Below are 21,397 nucleotides of genomic sequence, written 5' to 3'. Positions count from 1 at the left end.
TGGAGAAAGTAGGAGAAGGTAGATTTAGTCTTGTGTCAGAACAGAAGAAGTGAAAGCAGAAGAAGGATCCTCATGTATCTGCTGACAGACGGTTAGAAACCTGCTGTAAAATATCCCCTTTATGGACACTACTAATTCTGGGACTCTACCTGGAAGCTAACTTTTGTTTTTGGGGAGTCATTGGACTTTATTGTGGAGCGACCTGACATTTATTAGGACTTTGGGGAGCAGATCAACAGTCAGTCAGTCAGTCAGTCAGTCAGTCAGGATGGACTTTCTAACAGACCCCACAGTCATAACGCCCATCCTGGTGGTGACTTTTCACTTTTTGACAGCTGCAGGGTTTTGGTTTTACCGTCGCCATCGTCGACCAACACCCAGTGCTGAACAAGGTAAACTAACTTTTAATGTTTGTGTCCAGCTGTTGCTGAGAGGGGGGGGATAAGCTAAACACTGTTCTGCCTGTTTCCTTCTTTACTGCTCCAGCTATGATTCATCCCCTCTTTCTACAGAGCAGGGGAAGATCAGACTTTAGCTCCATGCGCTTCCTGTTTAGGCTCCACCCCTTCTGATGTGTCACTTTTGTGACAGCATGTCAGTGTCTTCATTTAAACCACTGCCTTTAGCGTTTAGCTTAGCATCAGCATGGTATTTTAATAGGCTTTTGACATAGTTTGTACAGTAGCTGGCGTGACGCAAAGACAGCACCTCCATGCTTTCTATTTTGGTGTGAGAGGAATGTAAAGCGGCGCGTGCTGTGAAGAGCATATATGTTTCTCCTGTTTCATCTCCTGTTACAGTGAGACATTGGCTTTATGCTTTTGTGCTGCAGGACTTGTTCCCCGTCTCTCTGTCTGCTGCATGAGTCAGTGGAGCACAATCTTCCATATTTGGCGCTTTGTAGAGAAAGGCTGCTATACTTCATGGACTATTGAATCGTATAGTCACATCCATGTAATTCAACCTGGAGCCTGCAGCCCATGTGCGTCTTTAGCTGCTTACGTGGCCGGCTGTGTCTTGTTTTAACTACATGCTCCACACCAAACAACGAGCTGCTGTGCTGGCAGTAAGCTGCAGAGTTTAGTCATGTCTCTAATTATTCATAGCTAATGGTAAACACTGATTAACACCACATTTTTTATAGCATTAAACAAATTCCAGTTGGCTGTTGGAGTTTAGCCTCAGTGCTAATACGCATTTAAAGCCTGACACGAACATTCATTATGAAACAGCCTCATGTATCTAAACCACTTTGACCGGATGTTTACACTGACCTTTATATTTCTCTTCAGTAGCTGTTGTTAATGCGCCTCTAGTGCTGGTTCATCCAGTGGCTGCTAACACCGGAGAAACTGAGCCCAATTAAAGGTTAAGCCTCATTGGTGGATGAGGCATTTGGTTCAGGACGCGTGTCTAATTTTGTTCGAATGCAACGATCGGCTTGGATTCACCAGGGGAGAAATATCCGGCGTGACATAACGGAGCAGATCTATGAGGGCGGTCGATAGTGAGAGGGCAGCAGAGGCAACAGTGCTGAGAGGAGAGACCCAAAGAAGATAGTACAGCAAAGAAGCAAATGAGAGAACAAGGAGACAAACATATATTTTTAGGGAGAATAATGAGAAAAACTCCCTTTTCTGATATTAAAATGAAGTTTGTGCATTGACCCTTTGGCTAAAATCACTTCTTCCCTGTCACACATTTGCCACCTTTTAAGCATCAAACCTGTGCAGGAGTGTAAATATAAATGCACAACCTCTTATTCACTAATATATTATGTATTTGTACTGTTTCCTTCTACAAAACAGGAGCTTCTCATGTTCTTATCTGGTCAGTTGAAGTGCTGTGATCATTACACTTATGGATCATAATGCTGATCAGCTGTGGGTTTGTCTTCCTGAATATTTCTTACAGTAATTTATTTTGACTTATAGTTGATTAGAAATGGTTACACAGTGTGTGTCTGTCACACTGAGCAGGATAAGATTCAAGGGACGATTTAGAAACCAGAATGAGGCAGAACTTCACGTCAAACTTTACTTTCATGTTTACTCGCTTGTTTGATCTCGTCGCTTGGTTCTCGATGAGCTACCGATGTGCAACACAGACTGTGTGTGTGTGTGTGTGTGTGTGTAGTCAGCCATGTTTCTGTGGTCCGGACCTTGTTTTTCTCATCACAGGAACCCGAGTGTGTCGCAGCGGTAGGCCAAGTGTGGCAGGGTGTGTTACAGACGTTCATGATGTGGTTTGAGTTGACGCAACATGTTAATCATGGCGGTTTACACTTTCTTACACACAATATCAATAGCTGTAAATTCAGACGCAGACCAGAAGGTTGTACTGACTATAGTGATAAACAGATTATGTAATCAGTGCTCCTAGAAAGGAGCCTGTTACTGCTTGGTGCTATGACCTCTGAACAGGTCAGATAATGTCTTTATTTAGATGTGGGTCAGTAATAAAACCACACTGACCCTGAATCAGACCTTCACTTATTAATTTGGACTTTGGATTCACTCTGTCCTCAGGTGGCTGCTTTTGTTGTGGGTTTGTTTTTGTGTCTTTTGTTATTCCAGGTTAGTTTTGAATAAAGAAACTTGCACCCTAATACATAAACATCCTGTATGTAATTCAGTGTAACTCTTTGGGAGTTTATCTAATATGGGACTGTTGGCTTCATTAAAGCCCTCAGTGACTCTCCTCTGTGGCCACAGGAGGGCAGATTGAATCTGATCTTAATCTGGTGACTGGGCTTGTGTAATGGGACATATAGGCCACCAAGCAGGGAGCAAGAAAATGTGGATGTTTAAGGTTAAATACTGAACTTCTGAGAACAACTCTCCTCCTCAAGTCTCCTCCTACAAAAACTGTGCCTCTTCCTGTCAGCTGATTTGTGGGTCTATAGTGAGCTCGTTCTGCTTTGCACACTCAACATTTAGCATTCAGTGTTTGTGGCCCAGAGAGAAAAATGGGATTAAAAGCAGAGGGCAAGGAAGAATGAAATGAAAAAAGAGGGATGGAGGCTGTTGCCAGCCTTTGAGTGTCACCAGAGGGGAGGAGGAAGAGGATAAATGAACCCTGGGAGCCAGCCTGGCCTGAGAGAGAAACAAAAAATGAAAGGGAAAGTGAAAGAACGGAAGATGACATGATGGGCTGAAAAAGGGAAAAGAGGAAAATGAGGACACTTGGAAACGTCCCCCCATTTTTAATTCTAATTGAATCACAACAGGAGAACGCCTGAACACTGAAAGACGGGGCAACAGAGAGGGAGAGCGAGGGAGATTAGAGGTGATAACAGTGGAGAAGGAGGGAGCGAGGGATAAGCACGCTGCATGGTATTAGAGGCGTAAGCTCCGGCTGGTATTTTTAGTGTGGATGGTCCCTTAGAAATAGAAAGAAGAGAGATTCACTGTGAAGGCACGGAGGAGAGGAAGACTCTGATGGCAAGTAGGAGCAAAGAAGAGGACGAGGACCTAAAGGAAGGAGGGATGGAGATAAAGGAGTGACGTTGCTGGTGGAGGAAACAGAGGGAGAGAAGGAGGAGGAGCTTGTGTTACTCACTCAGCTTGTTGTGTGTGTGTGTGTGTGTGTGTGTGAGTCACCGTCTCTGCTGGTCAGGTGTGTGTATCTGTTCTGTTTCTAGACTCACAGACCTGCTTTAAGAGTCTGGAGCTGCCGTCACATCAGCTTTTGCTCTCACGACGCCCGCCTGTCCTCTCGTCCTGACTCCTGGCCGGATCACGTGACATTCTGGGGATTGTTGTTAGCCGAGCTTTTAGCCTCTGCAGACTCATTGCTTCCACGCTGCTGGTTCTCGACTCTCCCCCCACTTTTTTTTTGTAAACATGACAGAGCAGAAATTATTAAAAACCGCGTCTGCGCTGTGTGGGACAGCAGAGCTATTTTGAGAGGTAGCGATGTGCAAGGAAGACAAACAGGCAGAGAGTTCAGGCTGTCAACTGTGAAAGGAAGCAGATCTGAGCAGTGAATTTTCTTGCTATGATGAGGAGTTCAGCACCAGGCAGTGCGAGCTAATTCACTGCTGACTGCTTTTTGTCTCTTCCTGAACAGCACAAGTCTGGGCCGAGGCCAAAAATATGGCCAAGGCTCCTCTTCATTACTACACCCTCATCATCTCCCATCTCTGTTGTACACACACAAGACACATGCACTAATGAGATGAATGAGTCTGCTTGGGCTGGCTTTCCTGTCAGTATTAAATTAAACAACGTCACAGCTCCACCAGGCCTCTCTTTATTGAGACTAAAGCCCACCTCACCATCTCTCCTTCTACTTTCTTCAGAGAGCTCACATCACCAGGAGCAGAAAAGCCTCAGCGCTGCTGGCTGGTTTACAAAAAGCTGGATGTTTGTGTTTGCCTCATACTGTAAGGAAAGGAAACATGAGAGAAGCAGCAGAAGGAAAGGCAAAGAAGTGAGGGAAGTGGAGATATGAGGGAGCTGCTGCATCTGGCTTTTTTCAGCTTGAGTGACAAAAGGGTGTGTGTGCATAACGTGGAACAACAGTGGAACAACACACCACACTTGTATATTTTTGGATGCTTCTGTGTTTTTTGTGGCATGTTAAGAGGACTCAAGAGGAATTACATCATCCCAAATGGATATGCTTGGGACTTTAAAACCCCTCTGTGGGGTACATATAAACTGCCTCAAGCTTCTTTGAAGAACAACAAGAACTACCTCCAGTTGCGCTCTGTGACAAAAACAGAAAACAGCAATCTAAATGTGGATTTACTCAGCACTTAGTTAACTAGAAAAGAGAGAATAAAAAAAGAAAATTCTCTCTCTGGATCGTACAAGTCAGCAAGGAGAGTTGCTTACTTACGCAGAGAGGGAGAGGCGTAGAAAGAAAACCGAGAAAAGATAAACAGAGCAGCACCCCTGCAGCTCCGCAGAGCTGCCGTCAGCTGCAGAGACCGTCTGTTGTGCCCTGGAAACAGAGAGCGAGCGAGCAAGAGAACAAGTGACAGAGAGAGAGAGCGAGAGAGAGAGTGCCGCTGCCTGGTGAGGAAGTAGAACTGAGTTGAGGGAGTAAACGGGGAGGGGGGGGGCCGTCCTCTTTGGACTGAGGGGGAGGACCTGCCGCTGACTTGACACACACGTGTGAGAGCAACTGCTACTGGGACAGAGTGTGACGGAGGGAGAAGGCCTGCCAGGAGAGGCTGACATGGCCGCTACCACATGGATCGACGAGAGAGGGAACGGGTGAACCGCAGAGAGATTAAACCCAGAAAGGAATAGAGACTCCTCAGACTGGTGGTACCTGCCGGTGGCTCACGCTCGCACACACGCAGCTTTCACATTTGGATACGTGGAGGCAGCTTATTGCCAAAGACGTCTGACCGCTATAATTATCTGACTTCTGTTCTTGGATTATGCCCTGTTGGCATCAAATGAAGCTCTCATAAGAGGGAAACATAAGAGCTGTGGACGATGTGGCCTGACTACAGGAATGAATGTCATCTCAACGCCCACCTGTACTCACTCATGTGCTGTGCAGGTCAGTGTGTGCTCCGACATGTGTGTACCTGTGTGTGTGTACGTGCCCACAGAGTACAGTGTCTGCGTTTGTTGTTTACATGCAGAGTGGCCCACGTGTTTCACTGTGTGTTTGAACAGTTCCTATTAGTGCGCATACCGATGACAACAGTTAACTGAGCTAAATGAGTCTCTATTAATCATCGTGGGTGTCAGGGCAAAGGGCGACACATCAGTGTGTGTGTGTGTGTGTTTGGTTTATGTGGAAGGGGGTGTGTACATCTCAACAATGCCCTCCTCTGTAGATGAATGAGCGCCTTTCCGTGGCTGTCACTCACCTCATTCTTCGTCTCCAGTTAGGTTGTGCAAAAATAATAACATATTTTAGGATTTTAAGATCGCACATGATGGATTTATGACCTAATCATCACACCTACATGCACCCTGATAAGATGTTACAGGTGTAGCGAGTGTTTAGAGCAATGTGGTTGACTGATATTGGTGATGTGTGACCTAATAACATGTAAAAGCCTGAGTGTTTTTCTGGGCCGACTAGCTCAGCCACCCCGGCAGGTTTGGGAAGCAAAGGCGTGTTAAAGTGGTGAAACACTTTTGCAAGAGCATGTTGAAATATGTGTTCTCTGCCTGGGGTCTTGCCCTTTATGTAAACTCACTGTCACCCTGTGTGTGTGTGTGTGTGTGTGTGTGGTATGTGGAGAGACTGACTTTGGGATATTTGACCTGCTAAATCCTAAATCGAATTTACTCTTTGGAAATCCGCTCTACTTTTGGATCTTGGCGGTTGAAGGTGTTTAGAGGCTCAGTGGAAATCTGTGTGTGTGTGTTTGTACAGGTGTGGGTGACACACTGAAAGATAACAGCATCTTTGAAGGAGGAAGTGATACTGTCTATCTCTCCCTCATGGCGTCTCCATGGCAACTGATAAACAGCTGGCAGGAAGGGAAGTACCTGCAGCAGGCTGTCTTCTGATTGGCTGAGACTGAATCTTTTTGACAAACTGGAGGGAAAATAGTCACTCAGTGAGCTGCTGGGTGTGTGTGCAGAGAAACAGAATTGTCTCATCATTTTAGTTTTTACACAAGTTTTTAAAGTACTGGAGTGAATGTTTTCACTGATTTGAAATATTTGAATACAAGCAAATATGTTTGACATTTAGGATCAGCTGAAACTTAAAGATACTGAAACAATCTTGGAAAGTGAGAAAGACTACACTTCACTACTTTAAACACATTTTTGCATGTTATTTGAAAGCGTATAGAAATACACATTTGGTTGTTTTCCTGTCTAGACTGTATATGTCACTGGAAGATGTCTTGTTATATTTTCATTTTTGATAGTAAATATACTTTTGAGGCAGCAGTGTTTTGTGAGGCTTCATTATCAATTGATGTTTTGACCATAAAATGTAAAAAAACAAAAAAACAAGTCAGTTTGCTGTCACATAACACAGAGAGAAAAGCAAGAAATCTTCACAAATGAGAAGCTGAAACGAGAATATTTGGCATTTTTGCTTGAAATTTGACTCAAACAAATCATCAGTTATCAAAGTAGCTGCTTGTTATTACTCTTTTGATCAAGTAGCCGATTGATCGACTACTTGCTGCAGCTCTAGTGTCAGTTATAGGGTCGAACTAGGAAAGGAAAACTAACTAACCACCACTGTAACACATTGCATTTTGCATCCTTAATGTTGACTAAAGCTGTTTTAGGAACATGCACTGTCACTTTAAGGGACGTTTAACTATCCCTGCTGCAGGATATTCAACAGAATGGCGGGAAGGGAAAAGTGCAGTGGGTCTGCAGTTTGTCCCAGACAGGCTGGGGTAGGAAGAGAGGGTTAGTGGATATCGGGTGGGGGGGTGGAGATGGGACAGTTGTGGCTCAGCATCAGGCTCTATTCCTGTCCTGGCTGCCTCACTGCTCCGGCCTGTGGAGGACGCAGGCTGGAGCTCTGCCTGGCTGCAGATCACACTTCAGTTAGAGACCAAAGGTTAGAGCCTCAGACAGTGAACTGAACCAGAGGAGGAGGTTAACAAGCGGCAAAGAAAAGAAACAACTGAGATTGAGTGGTACGACCTCCGTTTACTCAGGATGACGTCATCTCAGTAAAACATAATAAAGATAGCTGTGCACGACTCCACAAGAGGTCACGTGTGTAGATAAAGACGCTCTTATCAGCAAGACCCTGGGCTGTTGTCCATGAACTCAAAGAACCGCCACAGTCTCCTAACGAAGTATCTTTACGTCAGCTCTTGTTTCCACTGATTGAGTTCAGACACATGTAGAAGAGTTGTTGCTGTGAATGTTGGTGTATATACATTTGGTTGCGTGTTAGAGTGACTTTTATTAAGTTTATGAAATCAAAGTGTGTATTAACAAAAAGGCTCAGAGGGAATAATCCAGGCAAGCAGCTACGAAACCACTAAGTGTGTGTGTGTGTGTGTGTGTGTGTGTGTGTGTGTGTGTGTGTGTGTGTGTGTGTGTGTGTGTGTGTGTGTGTGTGTGTGTGTGTGTGTGTGTGTGTGTGTGTGTAAGAACAGCGACTTTCCTCTCAAATTGAAATTCACAAACCAATAAATCCTCACCTGTTAGTGATTGTCGTCACTAACTGTCTCTGTGAGGGTCATTTAGCCCAGAGCGTCGCCCTCTGAGCTGGATTTGTGTGTGTGGGCTCATCGTCTACATAATTCAGTGAAATAATTTGGCTGGCTGCACAGACAAATGCTGGGTTTGGATTTTGCTCTTAGCCTCTCTTTTTGTTCTTTTCTTCTCCAGATGAGCGGGACAGGGTGCAGAAGAAAACCTTCACAAAATGGGTCAACAAGCATCTCATCAAGGTACGTACTGAATGTACCTGTTATCTTGTCTCTTTATTGTGTTACCTCATACGACGCAGATCAAACAAACTATAAAACTTATTTTGTAACATAATAAGGGCTCACTACACTGTAATGTGTCATATACTGTACAAAATGGTGTGTCAGCCTATTCATATGGAATCTATAACCTCTCAGATAACATTTATTTGAAAATTAATGAAGTGAGAAGTCTCAGGTCGTACAGGAGCTGGGCTGCATCTTAGATCTTGTGGGAGCATAATAATAGCTTCAGTAAAAGTCCCTCTGTCCTGGTAACCTGGATTTATTGCCTGACTCATTCTTACTGCTGCTATATCACAGGACACCTAACTGAGCACAACTCAAAAATCACCCCAAAGGAGAGAAATTACATTTTCTCTCTGCATGTGTCTCAGGTGTCCCTCAGGGTATCTATTAGCATCGTTTTAGCAGAGTATTAGCTTCAGGAAACAGTTCGGATCTATATTTGTGATGTACGCCCTCCACTCTGTCGGTAAAATACCTTATGTATTTTTACAAAAACACTTCCCACTGGTCTCATTCTTCTCCCTCCACTTCTCTGAGCTGAGCCAGTGTGGTTCCATCAATCCCGTGTAAGCTGATCAGTGTTAATGTGACTTTGTGTGAGCAGCAGACGAGCAGCATCTGTCGGCATCGCTCTGCCTGACTGCTCCATCACTGTTAGTAACGGCTCTAAAGGTACGGCTTGTTAGTGCTTCCTCCTGTCTGATCGTGTTTACGCCTCAATCATGATTAGCAGCAAAAGCAAAGTGGTGAATAGATTAAATGTCTTAAATGATATTTTATGGATTTAGAAATGCCCACTTGAATACAGATATCAAATTATTGATTGTCCTGAATTCGATTGTTGCATTTGAAGGCATCAATAAAGAAACATCTGGATGAATTTAATGTGACTGAGAGCTGACCTGCATAAAGTCTTGATAGCCAGCTGTTTAAAATATTCAGCTCAAGAAGACCTACAGTTCTTCCTCTTACAGTAAAGTGAACCTGAAAAACATCAGTAAAAATGCTTCATGCTGAGTGAAACACTTGAAGTAGGAGACACAGATTGTTTTAGTTGAGGATAAGAAAGGGAAATAGAAACTTTGATTTATTATCTCTGTTAAAACTGTCAGTCATTTTCAGTACATGTCTCCTTTGTGGGGCCTGGACAGCTGCTGACATGTGTGCATACTGTCACATCTGCTCACACGTACACATGCCATTTCTATCACATTTATAAAGCACAGTATGCACACCATGTGTCACACACACACACACACACAGGCACACACACATGCACAAGCGGTTAGGACTGAGGGAGAATTCAGGGTATTTATGTCACATGACCCAGGCACGAAGCGTCTGTCTGACCCCATAACTCAGGAGCGCCTGTCGTCACAGCGCCCTGCCTGTGAATGTAACTCTATATCAGCTGGCACTGCCAGACCAACCACCGGCTGTAAATGTAGGTCAGAGATGGAGAGTGAGAGCAGCAGCAGGAGAAACGGGAGGATTTTTCACTGCTGGAAATGCAACTCCCGCTAATTTGTAGAAGGACGTTGCTGTTTCGCTGCGTTTTTTTTGTGTGATTTCTATTAAACAATAGCGGAGCTCGAAGGATTAGTTTATTAATTGTCAAGTCAATTTTGATATTAAGCAATGATTTTGGTCATTTCTTATCCAAAAATGCTAAAAATGATTGAGTTCCACCTTCTCAGATGTGAATATTTTCAGGTTTTTGTTGTTTTCTTTGATAGGAAACTGGTGCTTTGGGAAATAGTCATTGTTTTCTGATATTTCACAAACCAAATTTTTAATAGATTTCCATTTTGTTTAATTGTAAATCGAATATCTTTTTTTCTCTTTATGTTTTCGAGCATTGGCTGGACAAAACAAGCTATTTTAAAACATCGACTGGACTTCTTGGACAAAATCCTAATGAGCTTTTTCCAATTTTCTCTATTGTTTTGTTTGTTGCAGCCGTGATTGAGAGTCGGAGATCAGTTGGATTTGAGATATTTCAAAATAAAATTAAACGAAAATTCGAGACGCCTTTAAACCACCCACACTAACAGGCGTGTGCCAGAAAGAGACAAATAAAGCAGGACAAATGTAGGAAAAGAGTGACGGCTGAGACAGGCGGCATAATGCAGCATGACTGCAACACTGCCAGCCAATACATTACACAGAGGTCATTTACAGTTAGGTAGCTGTATTTATTAAAGAGAGTGTTCTGATCTCGCACATAAGAGTGCAACAAGTGGCGTCCGTATTTGCATTGAGAATATGGTGGACATAATATTTCTCACAATCTCAAAAATGTAGCACGTTTGTATTCAGCATCTGCATTTGGTCACGCTCAAATGGACCCCAAAAATAAAAAGTACACACAGCAGAGCCCTGAAGCCATTCAGTCATTGGTACTTGGATGAATGTGCCAGAGCAAATAAAACATGAGCTCGCAGGTTCGTCTGGTTCCCAGGCAAGGGTAGCATATGAAAGAAGAGGAATAACTCTCTTCTGAAATATCTGCTGCTGTTTGAAAAAGTTGTGCTAAAGAAGTAAAGTTTCAATAAGCAGTTATGTCGCAACCCTGAACAGAGAACAGAGGTGAAATAGTTCAGAGTTCTACATCATCTGTTGACTCTCAGCCAGGACTGTTGAGTCTACAAATCTCCACCCTGTGAGCAGAAAACAGAAACTAAGGCTAAGAGGGAGAAAAAGTCACGGAAGACAGACGGAACAGAAAATCAACTCACGAGACATCAGAAAAGAGATGAAGAGGCAGAAAAGAGAGGTAGACAAAGATAGAGAGGTCCCCTCTGATGATGTCATCCTACTGGCTGACATCATTGCTCCTGGTTTCCTGTTTGGCCAGTGTGTGTCATGTCTGGTATGTTTTTTTATGGCTGCTCAGGTGCGAACAGGTGTGTGTGTAAACAGTGCGAACACGGGCCAACATAAACACTGGCCTCCGGGCTACCTGCCGCCGTGCACTGACACACTCTGGCTCAGCAGGGTGTGTTGACACAGCGAGCACAAATCCGGTAGCTGTGGATTAAGACGTCGGGAGGAGGTGAGAGGGTTTTCACCAAGATGAGGAACTGTTAGCCGCGCTGAAGCTAACAAGATGTTTGTCTGTCGTTGTGTTTGTCTGTGATTTGTAGGCAAATGAGATCATGAAGAACAGACCTACGCAACAACCAGGCTTTAGGCAGCAAACACACCAGCAAATGTTGCTGTTGACACTGATTTTCACCCTTGCACAGGCCTCAAGCCCAGTAGGTTGTCGAGCACTCTTTGTGACTGACTTTTGGTGATCAAAAAGCTCCACCTCTTGGTTATTAATTGCCGTGCTGGTTTAAGACAATTTAGTTAGTTTTAAAAAAAATGCACCCTAAGCTTAAATCCAGGGCTGCAGCTAACAACTATTGTTATTATCAGTGATTATTTTCTTGATTTATGATCAGGAAATAGGAAAAATGCCTGTTAGATCCCAAGTTTATATCTTCAAATGGCTAGTTTTGTCTGAGAAAGAGTCTAAATGATCAATTTACTATGAAGTAGGACTAAATTAAAGCGGCTAATCCTCACAACTGAGAAGCTGGAACTAGACACTAGAATGATTCAAAAACATCCAAATCGGTGATGATTAATTTCCCATTTATTGACCAATCAAGTAATCAGCTAATTGTTTCAGCTGTACTTAAGATAGATGTAAAAGCATTAGATGTGCTTTGTACCTCACACAGACAGGTGTCCACCATGCTGTACTTCTTAGCATGTATGTGAAGTAGCCCCCCCCTCAGTACCTGGGCTTTACCGGTCACATTACATTCAGCAGCATGTCAGAAACCAGAAACACATCCTTAATTGGCATTCATATATTTGACATCATTCGTTCCGCCATCCTACTTGATGCCATTTCAGCTGATAAAGGTGTTAGAAGTATTTCCAGATTAAGTCTGACCCAGATTTGTGTTCAGTGTATCCGAGCAGCAGTGCTGTTGCCCAGGTGCCGTCAGCGTGCCTGTGGTCTTTAACGCTGCCTCCATACGACAGTCTGCTTTGGCACCGGAGGCGTCTGACAGCTGCCGTCACTACACATCAGACACAGCCGGCTGTGTGAGCAACATCCCCCAAGACACACATGAAAAACAACAAGCTACAGATCCAGCTAGAGCGATTTTACAGTCAGTGACGTGACCCAACACTGAACTTTTTAACAGCAGCGAGCGTCGCACACTCGAGTCCACTGTAGACGAGGTTTCTGATGATCAGTGATGGAGAGGGACTTCCTGGTGGGCTCTCTTTGGATGTGTATGGGAACATAAACTAAATAAGTATCTACATTTAGCATTGTGGTTTGATGTAGTACAGCTACATGTGAGTTACTGGGGGGGTTGGTTTCAGTCCAGATCACAGGGGGCTTCCAGTAATCTGGTACTGAATAGATGAAGACGAGCTGCTTGGATCCGAGCTCAGTCTCCGACACCTTGAGACACAATTAGACAAAAACAGCACCTCATTTCCAGTCAGTGTTGGATACATAACTTATTCCTGCCATCTCATTAACACTTGTGCCATCAGCTCCCCTCTGAAACAGCTGATGTCAACCCTCCACTGAGAAAAAGAGGCAGCGGCAGGAGGGTGAGAGTGTGACACAGATGAGCGAGGAAGAGGAAAATAGATGGGGAAGTAAGAAATGGGGTTATTGAGGACGAGTGAAGAGATGTTGTTACTTTTGGAGCTGCAGTTTTAAGCCAAAGATAATTTTAGCTCTGAGCTCATAGAGTTTTTTAAAGGATGGTTGTTTCATTGGAATCAATATTTTGTAATCCATAACTTAGTTGGAGAGAGACGAGCTCGGTACCTTCAGCTAACTCTTGTGGAGTGTTGCCCTCTGGTGGTGAAATGGGGCCCTTCACTTTCTTGTCCTGAGGCCAGGACTGCAGCAAAACTTTGTCAGTGCAGGTGCAGCGTGAAACAGGAAAATCACTGTAAGGCAGGCAGGCGTGTGCCCTTGGTCGCCTCGCTGGATCTGCATTTTTGAAGCAACAATTTTGAAGCATTTTTTAAGGAATGTTTGACCTTTGTTGTATGCTAGCCTGCCTCTTTTCCCACTTTCTGCTCTAAAAATACCCCCAAAGTGGTGAATTTACTTAAGAAAATCTTCTTTTCAAAATAATCTTCTTTTCTGATGTTGCTGCTCCTTTCTGCAGGTATTTGATAGTAGCTAATTCTCTTCTTTTACAGACTGCTGAACTGGAAAGTAGTGTAGATAGAAGCAGAGCTAGCAGCCTAGAAAGAGCCTCTTTCTAGTCATGTCTTATTCAATTGTCCTCAACGATGTGCCTCGTAGTATTATTATCTCTATTCATGAAGCTGAAATCTTTTATTCTTTCTCTCCACAATCACATGCTGACTTTCTCCACTCTGTTTAATGAGTCATCACAACACCAGTGAAAACTATAAAGGCATAAAAGTCATAATTGTTTAATGTTTTTTTTATGCAAGAGACCAGTTAAGGAACAAAGTTTAAAGTTATTGTCTTGTCAAAAATAAGGTCTTATCAACAAAATAAAACTATAGATTTCAGTCACTCTCATCTGAAATCCTTGAAATCAAACAAAAGATGGAGAAACTACCGCATGATGCTGTCAAAATAAAAGCACAATTTCTCAGTAGTCCACAAGAAATTTGTCAAAATGACAAAATAATGTGAGACGGATTGTGTAAAAGTTTAGTATTTGTTTCTTTTCCACTTTCAGTTCAGCTCCTCTAACGCTTCAGTCACTCGTCACAGCTCTGCTGATCCATTATTCCCTCTGCGTTCGGCCTCAAGCAGCCACTGTCTGTCCGTTCACTGAGTGTCCCACTTTTAAACAAAACAGGCACTGATGCTGATCAGGCTGCTGAGTCACCCTGTCAGCAGCGGTCGCCACCAGTGACAACCACTCACCCCCTCCCTCTGATTGTGCTGGCGATGTCATGGCAACAGAGACAAGAGGCCACAGCTGGTGTCTCATTTCTGTTGGCCCGGCAACCGCTGTCACCAGCTCTGTCAGCTGTGGGGCCAATCGGCTGGGCAAATGTCAACAGTGTTGAACCAACAGAGGGAGGATTGGAGTGTGGAATTAACTTTTTCCCCGTTCTGTCTCCCTCCCTGTCTTCCTCCTCCCTTCCTCTCCTCTCTTACCTCTCACCTCCTCTCTCAGGTGAGGAAGCACATCACAGACCTGTATGAGGACCTGAGGGATGGACACAACCTGATATCCCTGCTGGAGGTCCTCTCTGGAGTCACCCTGGTACGGACTTTCATCTCTCTTACACACACGCCTGCACAAACACACGATTATTTTCTCTCTTATTATCACACTATGATATTTTCCATTACACACTGCCCCCTTCTGCTCCATCATCATCCCCAGTTCAAAGCATCACAGTCCTGTTTAAAAGTCCAATGGGAGCTCTGGAGGCCGGTGAAACTTTTTCAGCCCGAAGGTTTAAAGTGACAGTTGAAGTTTTAACAACCTGGCAGTTTTAGATCACCAGCGTGTGAAGTAAACAGTAATGCAGTAGTTTGAGCTGACGTTGCTCAGCGCGATGATGTAAGAGCTTTAGCTCTAATGCTGACAGACAGACAGGCCGCGGTGTGACGCAGGCTGGTTGAGTTGCAGACAGGTAGGCTAACAGAAACAGACTGCTGACTCAAGTCTGCTCAGGTTCACACACAATCACACAAAGGACACCCTGCCGCTGTGTGACACCGGCGATGATCTGTGTGAGGGAGTTTTACTTTTTTACGGCCTTAAGGTGATTTTATTTGCAGTTACGGTACTTTTGTCCACTTTTGTCCACTTTTTCATTTGGTCCTGCCCTTTTTCATTCTGTCCTCTTTCTCATACCTCATCTTTTCTTCCTCCCTCTCTCTCTCTCTCTCTCCATGTCTCCCGTTTTCCTCCCTTCTGTTACCATAGCAACAGAAGAGTGGCCCCTCCCTGAAAAGGCCATACGCCTCGCGGGCCCCCCCTCTCATCCTGCTCAGAGGGGAGGATGAGGAGGAGGAGGATGGCGCTCAGGGAGTATGTTCGAATCCACCGCCACCGCTCACTCTTGTCACCTCTGACCTTTTGACCCCTCAGCTTTTACCCTCCGCCCCACAGGTGGAGCTGTGAGGCTGCATGAGAGTGCTGTGCCACTGATCTCTGACCAACATACTGGGCTGCACATGACACCATACAATGCTGCCTTACTGTATGACACTTCATGCAGGCCCTCATCTCTGTTGGGTGACAGCATCAGAGCAAAGTTGTCGTCATTAAGATTTGACGTTCTCACCCAACAATGCTCTACGACTATTTTGCATGAATTAAGCACAGTCCAATGTAGTTTTATATATTATTACACCGTCAGTGGCCACTTTATTATTTGTGATCCAAACCAAAACAACAGCTCAGCCATGAATTCTACCTGTACAAAGACAATAAGGTTAGATTTTAATTGACACTGTTGATTTACTTATATTTTTGTGATTGAGGTTGTTGTTTACAGCCTTGTCATACTGGACTGAATCATATCGAGAGATGTTTCTAATGTTTTACCGACCCCATTAAGAAGCACGAGGGCGGATGAACATTGAACACATTTCTATATAATGCAGCACAAAATCGTCTCTAACTACAAACCGCATCGCTGCATTGATGCCTCTCTGACAGTGTCATCAAAAATTTAACATTATAATCTTCCTAAATATTGATGGTTTTGGCTGAAGTGTTGTATTGGAGTACAATCAGTGGCCAGGGAGTGTGTATTTGTAGACTGAGATGCTATAAAACTACTGTTGTTTTATGTGATTATAAATGCAACAAAATTCTATATTAAGTATATTTAAAGTTCAGAATGAGCATCCACACATTTGTGATTTGGAAGTAAGAAGTGTCTCCTTCTGACTGGATGACAGATGCTTGAATACATCTGACTGCTTTTTCTCAGATTATTAGACCCATCAACACATTTAGGTGCCAGATGGGCTCAACATGAAATGGTACACAGTGTCTGTCAGTTCACTTAGTGAAGTATAGCACAGCAAACACATGCACCATCTTCTCTTCTCTCCTCTCCTCTCCTCTCCTCTCCTCTTCTCTCCTCTCCTCTCCTCTCCTCTCCTCTCCTCTCCTCTCCTCTCCTCTCCTCTCCTCTCCTCTCCTCTCCTCTCCTCTCCTCTCCTCTCCTCTCCTCTCCTCTCCTCTCCTCTCCCCTTCTCTTCTCTTCTCTTCTCTTCTCTTCTCTTCTCTTCTCTTCTCTTCTCTTCTCTTCTCTTCTCTTCTCTTCTCTTCTCTTCTCTTCTCTTCTCTTCTCTTCTCTTCTCTTCTCTTCTCTCCTCTCCTCTTCTCTTCTCCTCTCCTCTCCTCTCCTCTCCTTGCTGATGTGATGACTAATCCTGGGTGTACCTTCTCTTTACCAGCACAGTGTGATCCCACATCTGCATCCTGCACTCATGTACCTTTTTACAGCAAGAGTGTGTTTGCGCTGTTGTGTATATGTGTGTATATGTGTGTGTGTGGTTTTCTCTGTCTCTTAAACTCCATCTTTCCTCCCTCTGAACCGTAAACTGGACATCTGTTTGTGAAACTTTGGTACTGAATAGATAAAACGGGAGAAAAGTGGTCTGATGTGAGGTTTGCCTTTTTTCGTTTGAAGCATGGTTTGGGTCTAGTTTTGCTCCTGAGTTCTGGCATGTCTTTAACAGCTCCCATTGAAGACAGCGCCCCCCAGAGGACCATTTCACGTCAATACAACCATGTAGAGTTTTTAACTTCACTGCACTGTGGATTGAATTCAGCTTTATTTGCACTCACTGCTGCCTCCTGCGTTTGTGTCACTAAAAGTTACTGACTTTAAAATCATTTGTTGACTTGGCTCATCATTTTTTCTCTCCTTTCTTTTCTGTCCAGCCCAGAGAAAAGGGGCGAATGAGATTTCATCGACTACAGAATGTCCAAATAGCGCTGGACTTCCTCAAGCAGAGACAGGTATGCACGCAAACAGACATAACACGGATATTCATATCACATGCTGTGGTGCTGAGGACAAGTCAATGTCAGAGTCCTCCTTATTTACATTTTTATATTTAAATTGGATCAAATTTCTCAGTTAACAATGAACAAGAGTCTACAAACAAAACTCACAAGTAGCAGTTTTGCTAATTTAGGAGTCAAAACAAAGCTGTAATCTGTGAGATTAGTTTCTGTTCTGTTTGTCATTATTCCTGCTGTTTATTTATTTATAATCCTGTGCTGCAAATTCTTCCAAGTTTTCAAAGCAACCAATTGCAAACACTTTTGATCCTGTTAAGTTTCTTGTGGTGCATTTTATTCTCTAAATCTACATAACTTTACCAAACATGTCACAGAATATATGAAATGTTAAGAGAGAGCTGTTCTCCCTCTCGCCCTCTCCTGCTATCATCAATTAATCTCTTTGCCACTGACACTAGTTTACTGTCAAACTACTCATTTAAAACACCTCTTCCACATCCACATCCCTCCAGTCCCCATCTTTCTCAAAATGCTTCCCTTGTCTCGTTCTCTGGAGACAGCAGTGGTGCAGGACTGACCTTTTCCTCCGTTCTGAGGTTCACTACAGGCCTAATTATGCAGCCTGGGTGGCTTGGCTTAAGCAGAGCAACAACATTTAACAAGGTCTCAGAGAGTCTCTTACACATAATGGGCACAGCAGTTGGAGCAGAAATCATTTCTCATCCATTACACACAGGAAGTAGAAGGGCACTCAGAGTTCTGCCAAGACAGAAGAGATGCATGCCTGTATATGTGTCGGGTTTTATTTCCACAACTAAAACAATTATGTCAAAATATTGTGTTTAGTTGCACCATACCATTCATTCATTTAATATTGCTTGTTGATGAGTCAAATCTTTTGCTGCTGAAAAAACTATAACTATAACCTCCTTGGCAGAGGAATAAGCTGAGTTATGTGTTTTCATCTCGTTGATCCAATTTGTTAGAAAAACTACTGAAATGAGTAAAATTTGCTACTTTTGGGGCAAAACCGTTGCTTTTTGTGATCTTCAGTATTTTGTTATGAAACCAAACAAAATCTTCTGCTTTACCGTCTTCAGGTCAAACTTGTGAACATCAGGAACGATGACATCACAGATGGGAACCCCAAACTGACGCTGGGCCTCATCTGGACCATCATCCTTCACTTTCAGGTCCGTACACCTCACATGCTGCTCTGGAGCTTCTGGCTCTGTGTTTTCTGTGTGGGACCTAATGATTATTTCTGTCAAAGTGGCATTTAAATACCCTCTTGACTTCTTTGTTGGGCTGCTAAAGGCTCTAATATCCAGCTCTGAATGGAATAATAGCTCTAAATTGATTATGTAATAAGTGAGTTATGCTGCTGCTTACCGCTGGGATTCAATCTGGATTTTAAATGGATTGAAAGCAAATTGCTCCAAACATGGATTTTGTTTCTGTGTTCTCCTGTTATTACTCAGCATCTCTGTCCAGCTGTTGGGATTTAAGTTATTATCACTGCCAGGATGAGCTTAGCTCTGTGTGTGGTTGTCTGCAGAAACTCTGAAGTCTCATAGGGAAACAACATGGTGTTTTTCAGACGTGTTAGTGTTAGTGTGTGTGTTCATACATGCTGTGGTGGTCGGATTCACACACATCATTGAAGTCTCAGTTTGTCATGCAGGTCAGACTTTTTATAAGCGTTTTTAATAGTGCACAATGTGACTTTGTGTTCGAAGGCATTCGGGCGTATCTGTGATTTAATTATGCTGTTGTTTTGAGTCCGCGTCATAAAACCACCTCTGAGTAAGCCCTCGGTGGAAGTCGTCCTCTAAAACATCAGACGAGGACGCTGTTTGGCTTCAGTTTGGCAGCTGGACAGCTCGAGTATAAAGAGAGCACAGGGGACAGCATGTTCAGCCTGTAGGCTTTCATGTGAGCCCTGATCTTGGATTTACAGTTCATTCCTATATAACAGGCATACCATGTTTTTACTGACATCGTCCCCTTTAAGATATGTGTTGCCCGTGGGCTCGTTGTACCACATCAGTGTGCAGGATAAACCCATGTAAACCCTTTATGCTGGCAGCTTCACAGTTAGTCCATGATTACTGAATGAACTCCAGTATGTGACCGCTCATGTCTGATTATCAGAACACACAGATCAGATTAGCTGTAGCTAATAGCATAGAAAGATGATTTTGTTTTAGGGCTTTTGTGACAAAAACGTATCATTGTTGATTTTTGATACTTATATTATGCAATCATATGACCACAACTAGTCATGATTCTTATAGTAAAAGGAGTAAAGTACATTTTCATAAAGCACCTCTCAGGACTTGGACTTAGTCTCTTGGATTTCAGGGGAAAAAAAAACTTCATTGCAGCTACTTTGCAAACATTTTAAATGGTTTCCAAATAGAAATGTCCACATTCTGCATGGGTGAATTACACTTTGGAACTAGGAAGTAAGTGTTGTCTTCAGGGCAGTGTGTTTGGTCTAGACAGCCAGTCAGTTGAACTGTTGTGTCCTCTCTGATTCCTGATGTGGAATAATTTCCACCAAATGTCCCCGCGTCGCTGTAGCCAGCAGACACTGTTGTACTCAGTTGAAATCACCACAGAGGGGCTTCCATTACCGCTGACGGCTTCGTTCCAAATAAAAGCAAATTAACACAAAGACTTTTGAGACTGAAAAACAACATTTACAGCGTCTTATTTTCTTTCTTTTTTTTTGTTATTTGAACAAACAGCTCTTTTTTTCAGTCATGGACCATTTGTAGTTGCCGTGGTTGACCACTAGACTGTGCTGCAATGTGACCATTAGCAAGGTGACACTGCCAGCTGGTTCCCATGGAAACAGTGGGCATGAGTCAGCAGAACATCAAGAGAGGGAGAGAGAGAGGGAGAGGGAGAGGGAGGGATGAAGTGATGCAGGAGGAAGACTGGAGGACTAACCCACAGATGATGGACAGGACCGGGGCTGAACGAAGGAGGGATCAAAAGAAATGAAGCAGCAAGAGGCAGTTGGCCCACAGAGCAGACAATAGTTTCCAGAGTTCACTGAGTTCAGGGGATGACGACAGTTTCACATTAGAGCTGCAGTGAGAAACTCCAGTCGCACGGAGCTCTGTGTCCCTGCAGTGAGTTATGGTCCGATGATTATTATAAATGCACACTGGTGGATCAGCTTCTACATCCCAGTGTAAGACTGCAAAAATACAATATGGGATATTTCACTTACTTTGTATTAACATGTCATTGCTGAAGCTCCATTAAAACACATTGTTTTAGAGTAGCAGCATGTAGAGCAATACATATAGTCTGGAAATGCTGCTTCTGACTCTAAGTAAAATCAGAGTAATAGTAATGCTGCAGTCACATGGATTCAGACGACAAACCTGATGTAGTTTTAGTTGAAAAGAGCAGGATGGTAAAAAAAAAAAAAGGTGAAGGCGGCAGAGAAAGGTAACATGTTAAAACTTTTTGCCGTCCTCTGCAATGGAATTTACAGCTGAATGTTTTGTGTCCTACCACGGCTCACTGTTAGACGTGAATGTGTTTTACAGCTAATCCTAAAGCAACTGCAGTTTTATTTTCCACCAGAGTCAACATGACACAAGTGTTCACTGTTAATAAGATATGTGACCCAAATCAGTGGAGAAATCTATAATTTCCACATTATTCCCACCGGCCGCTTTGGTCTGATGATCATAATGATGAGGAAGTCATTTCTGGAAACAAGCCTGCAGGTCTTTGTGACCAGGACGTGCATGTGCAAAGGAGTGACTCAGCATATGAGATAATGACAGGACCTCTCTCAGTGAGCCACCGTCTTTCATTGGGTTTGTAACTGTTTTTAATCATTAATTAATTTCTCTGGCACATCAAGTTACAGATGAGGTGGTCCGTCTGTCTTATCTCAGTCTGTCAGCTGGCTCAGACAACCTGCCTCCTCAGCAATCCTGCTACA

At 43.5% G+C, this 21,397-nt stretch overlaps 1 protein-coding gene across 1 annotated transcript in view; it reads left to right on the top strand.

Moving 5' to 3' along the window:
* macf1a (microtubule actin crosslinking factor 1a) overlaps positions 1-21,397 on the top strand; it is a 199,157-nt gene that overhangs the window by 61,623 nt on the left and 116,137 nt on the right. The window contains exons 2-5 of the mRNA XM_070846005.1: positions 8,295-8,356; positions 14,602-14,691; positions 17,341-17,418; positions 18,525-18,617. Coding sequence (XP_070702106.1) covers positions 8,295-8,356; positions 14,602-14,691; positions 17,341-17,418; positions 18,525-18,617 — 323 coding nt within the window. The remainder of the gene's footprint in view (positions 1-8,294; positions 8,357-14,601; positions 14,692-17,340; positions 17,419-18,524; positions 18,618-21,397) is intronic.

Source organism: Pempheris klunzingeri, chromosome 16 (assembly GCF_042242105.1).
Source record: "Pempheris klunzingeri isolate RE-2024b chromosome 16, fPemKlu1.hap1, whole genome shotgun sequence".
In the NCBI taxonomy this organism is placed as follows: domain Eukaryota; kingdom Metazoa; phylum Chordata; class Actinopteri; order Acropomatiformes; family Pempheridae; genus Pempheris; species Pempheris klunzingeri.
The sequence above is the reverse complement of the archived record's forward strand: the minus strand, read 5'-3'. Positions and strand labels throughout refer to the sequence as shown.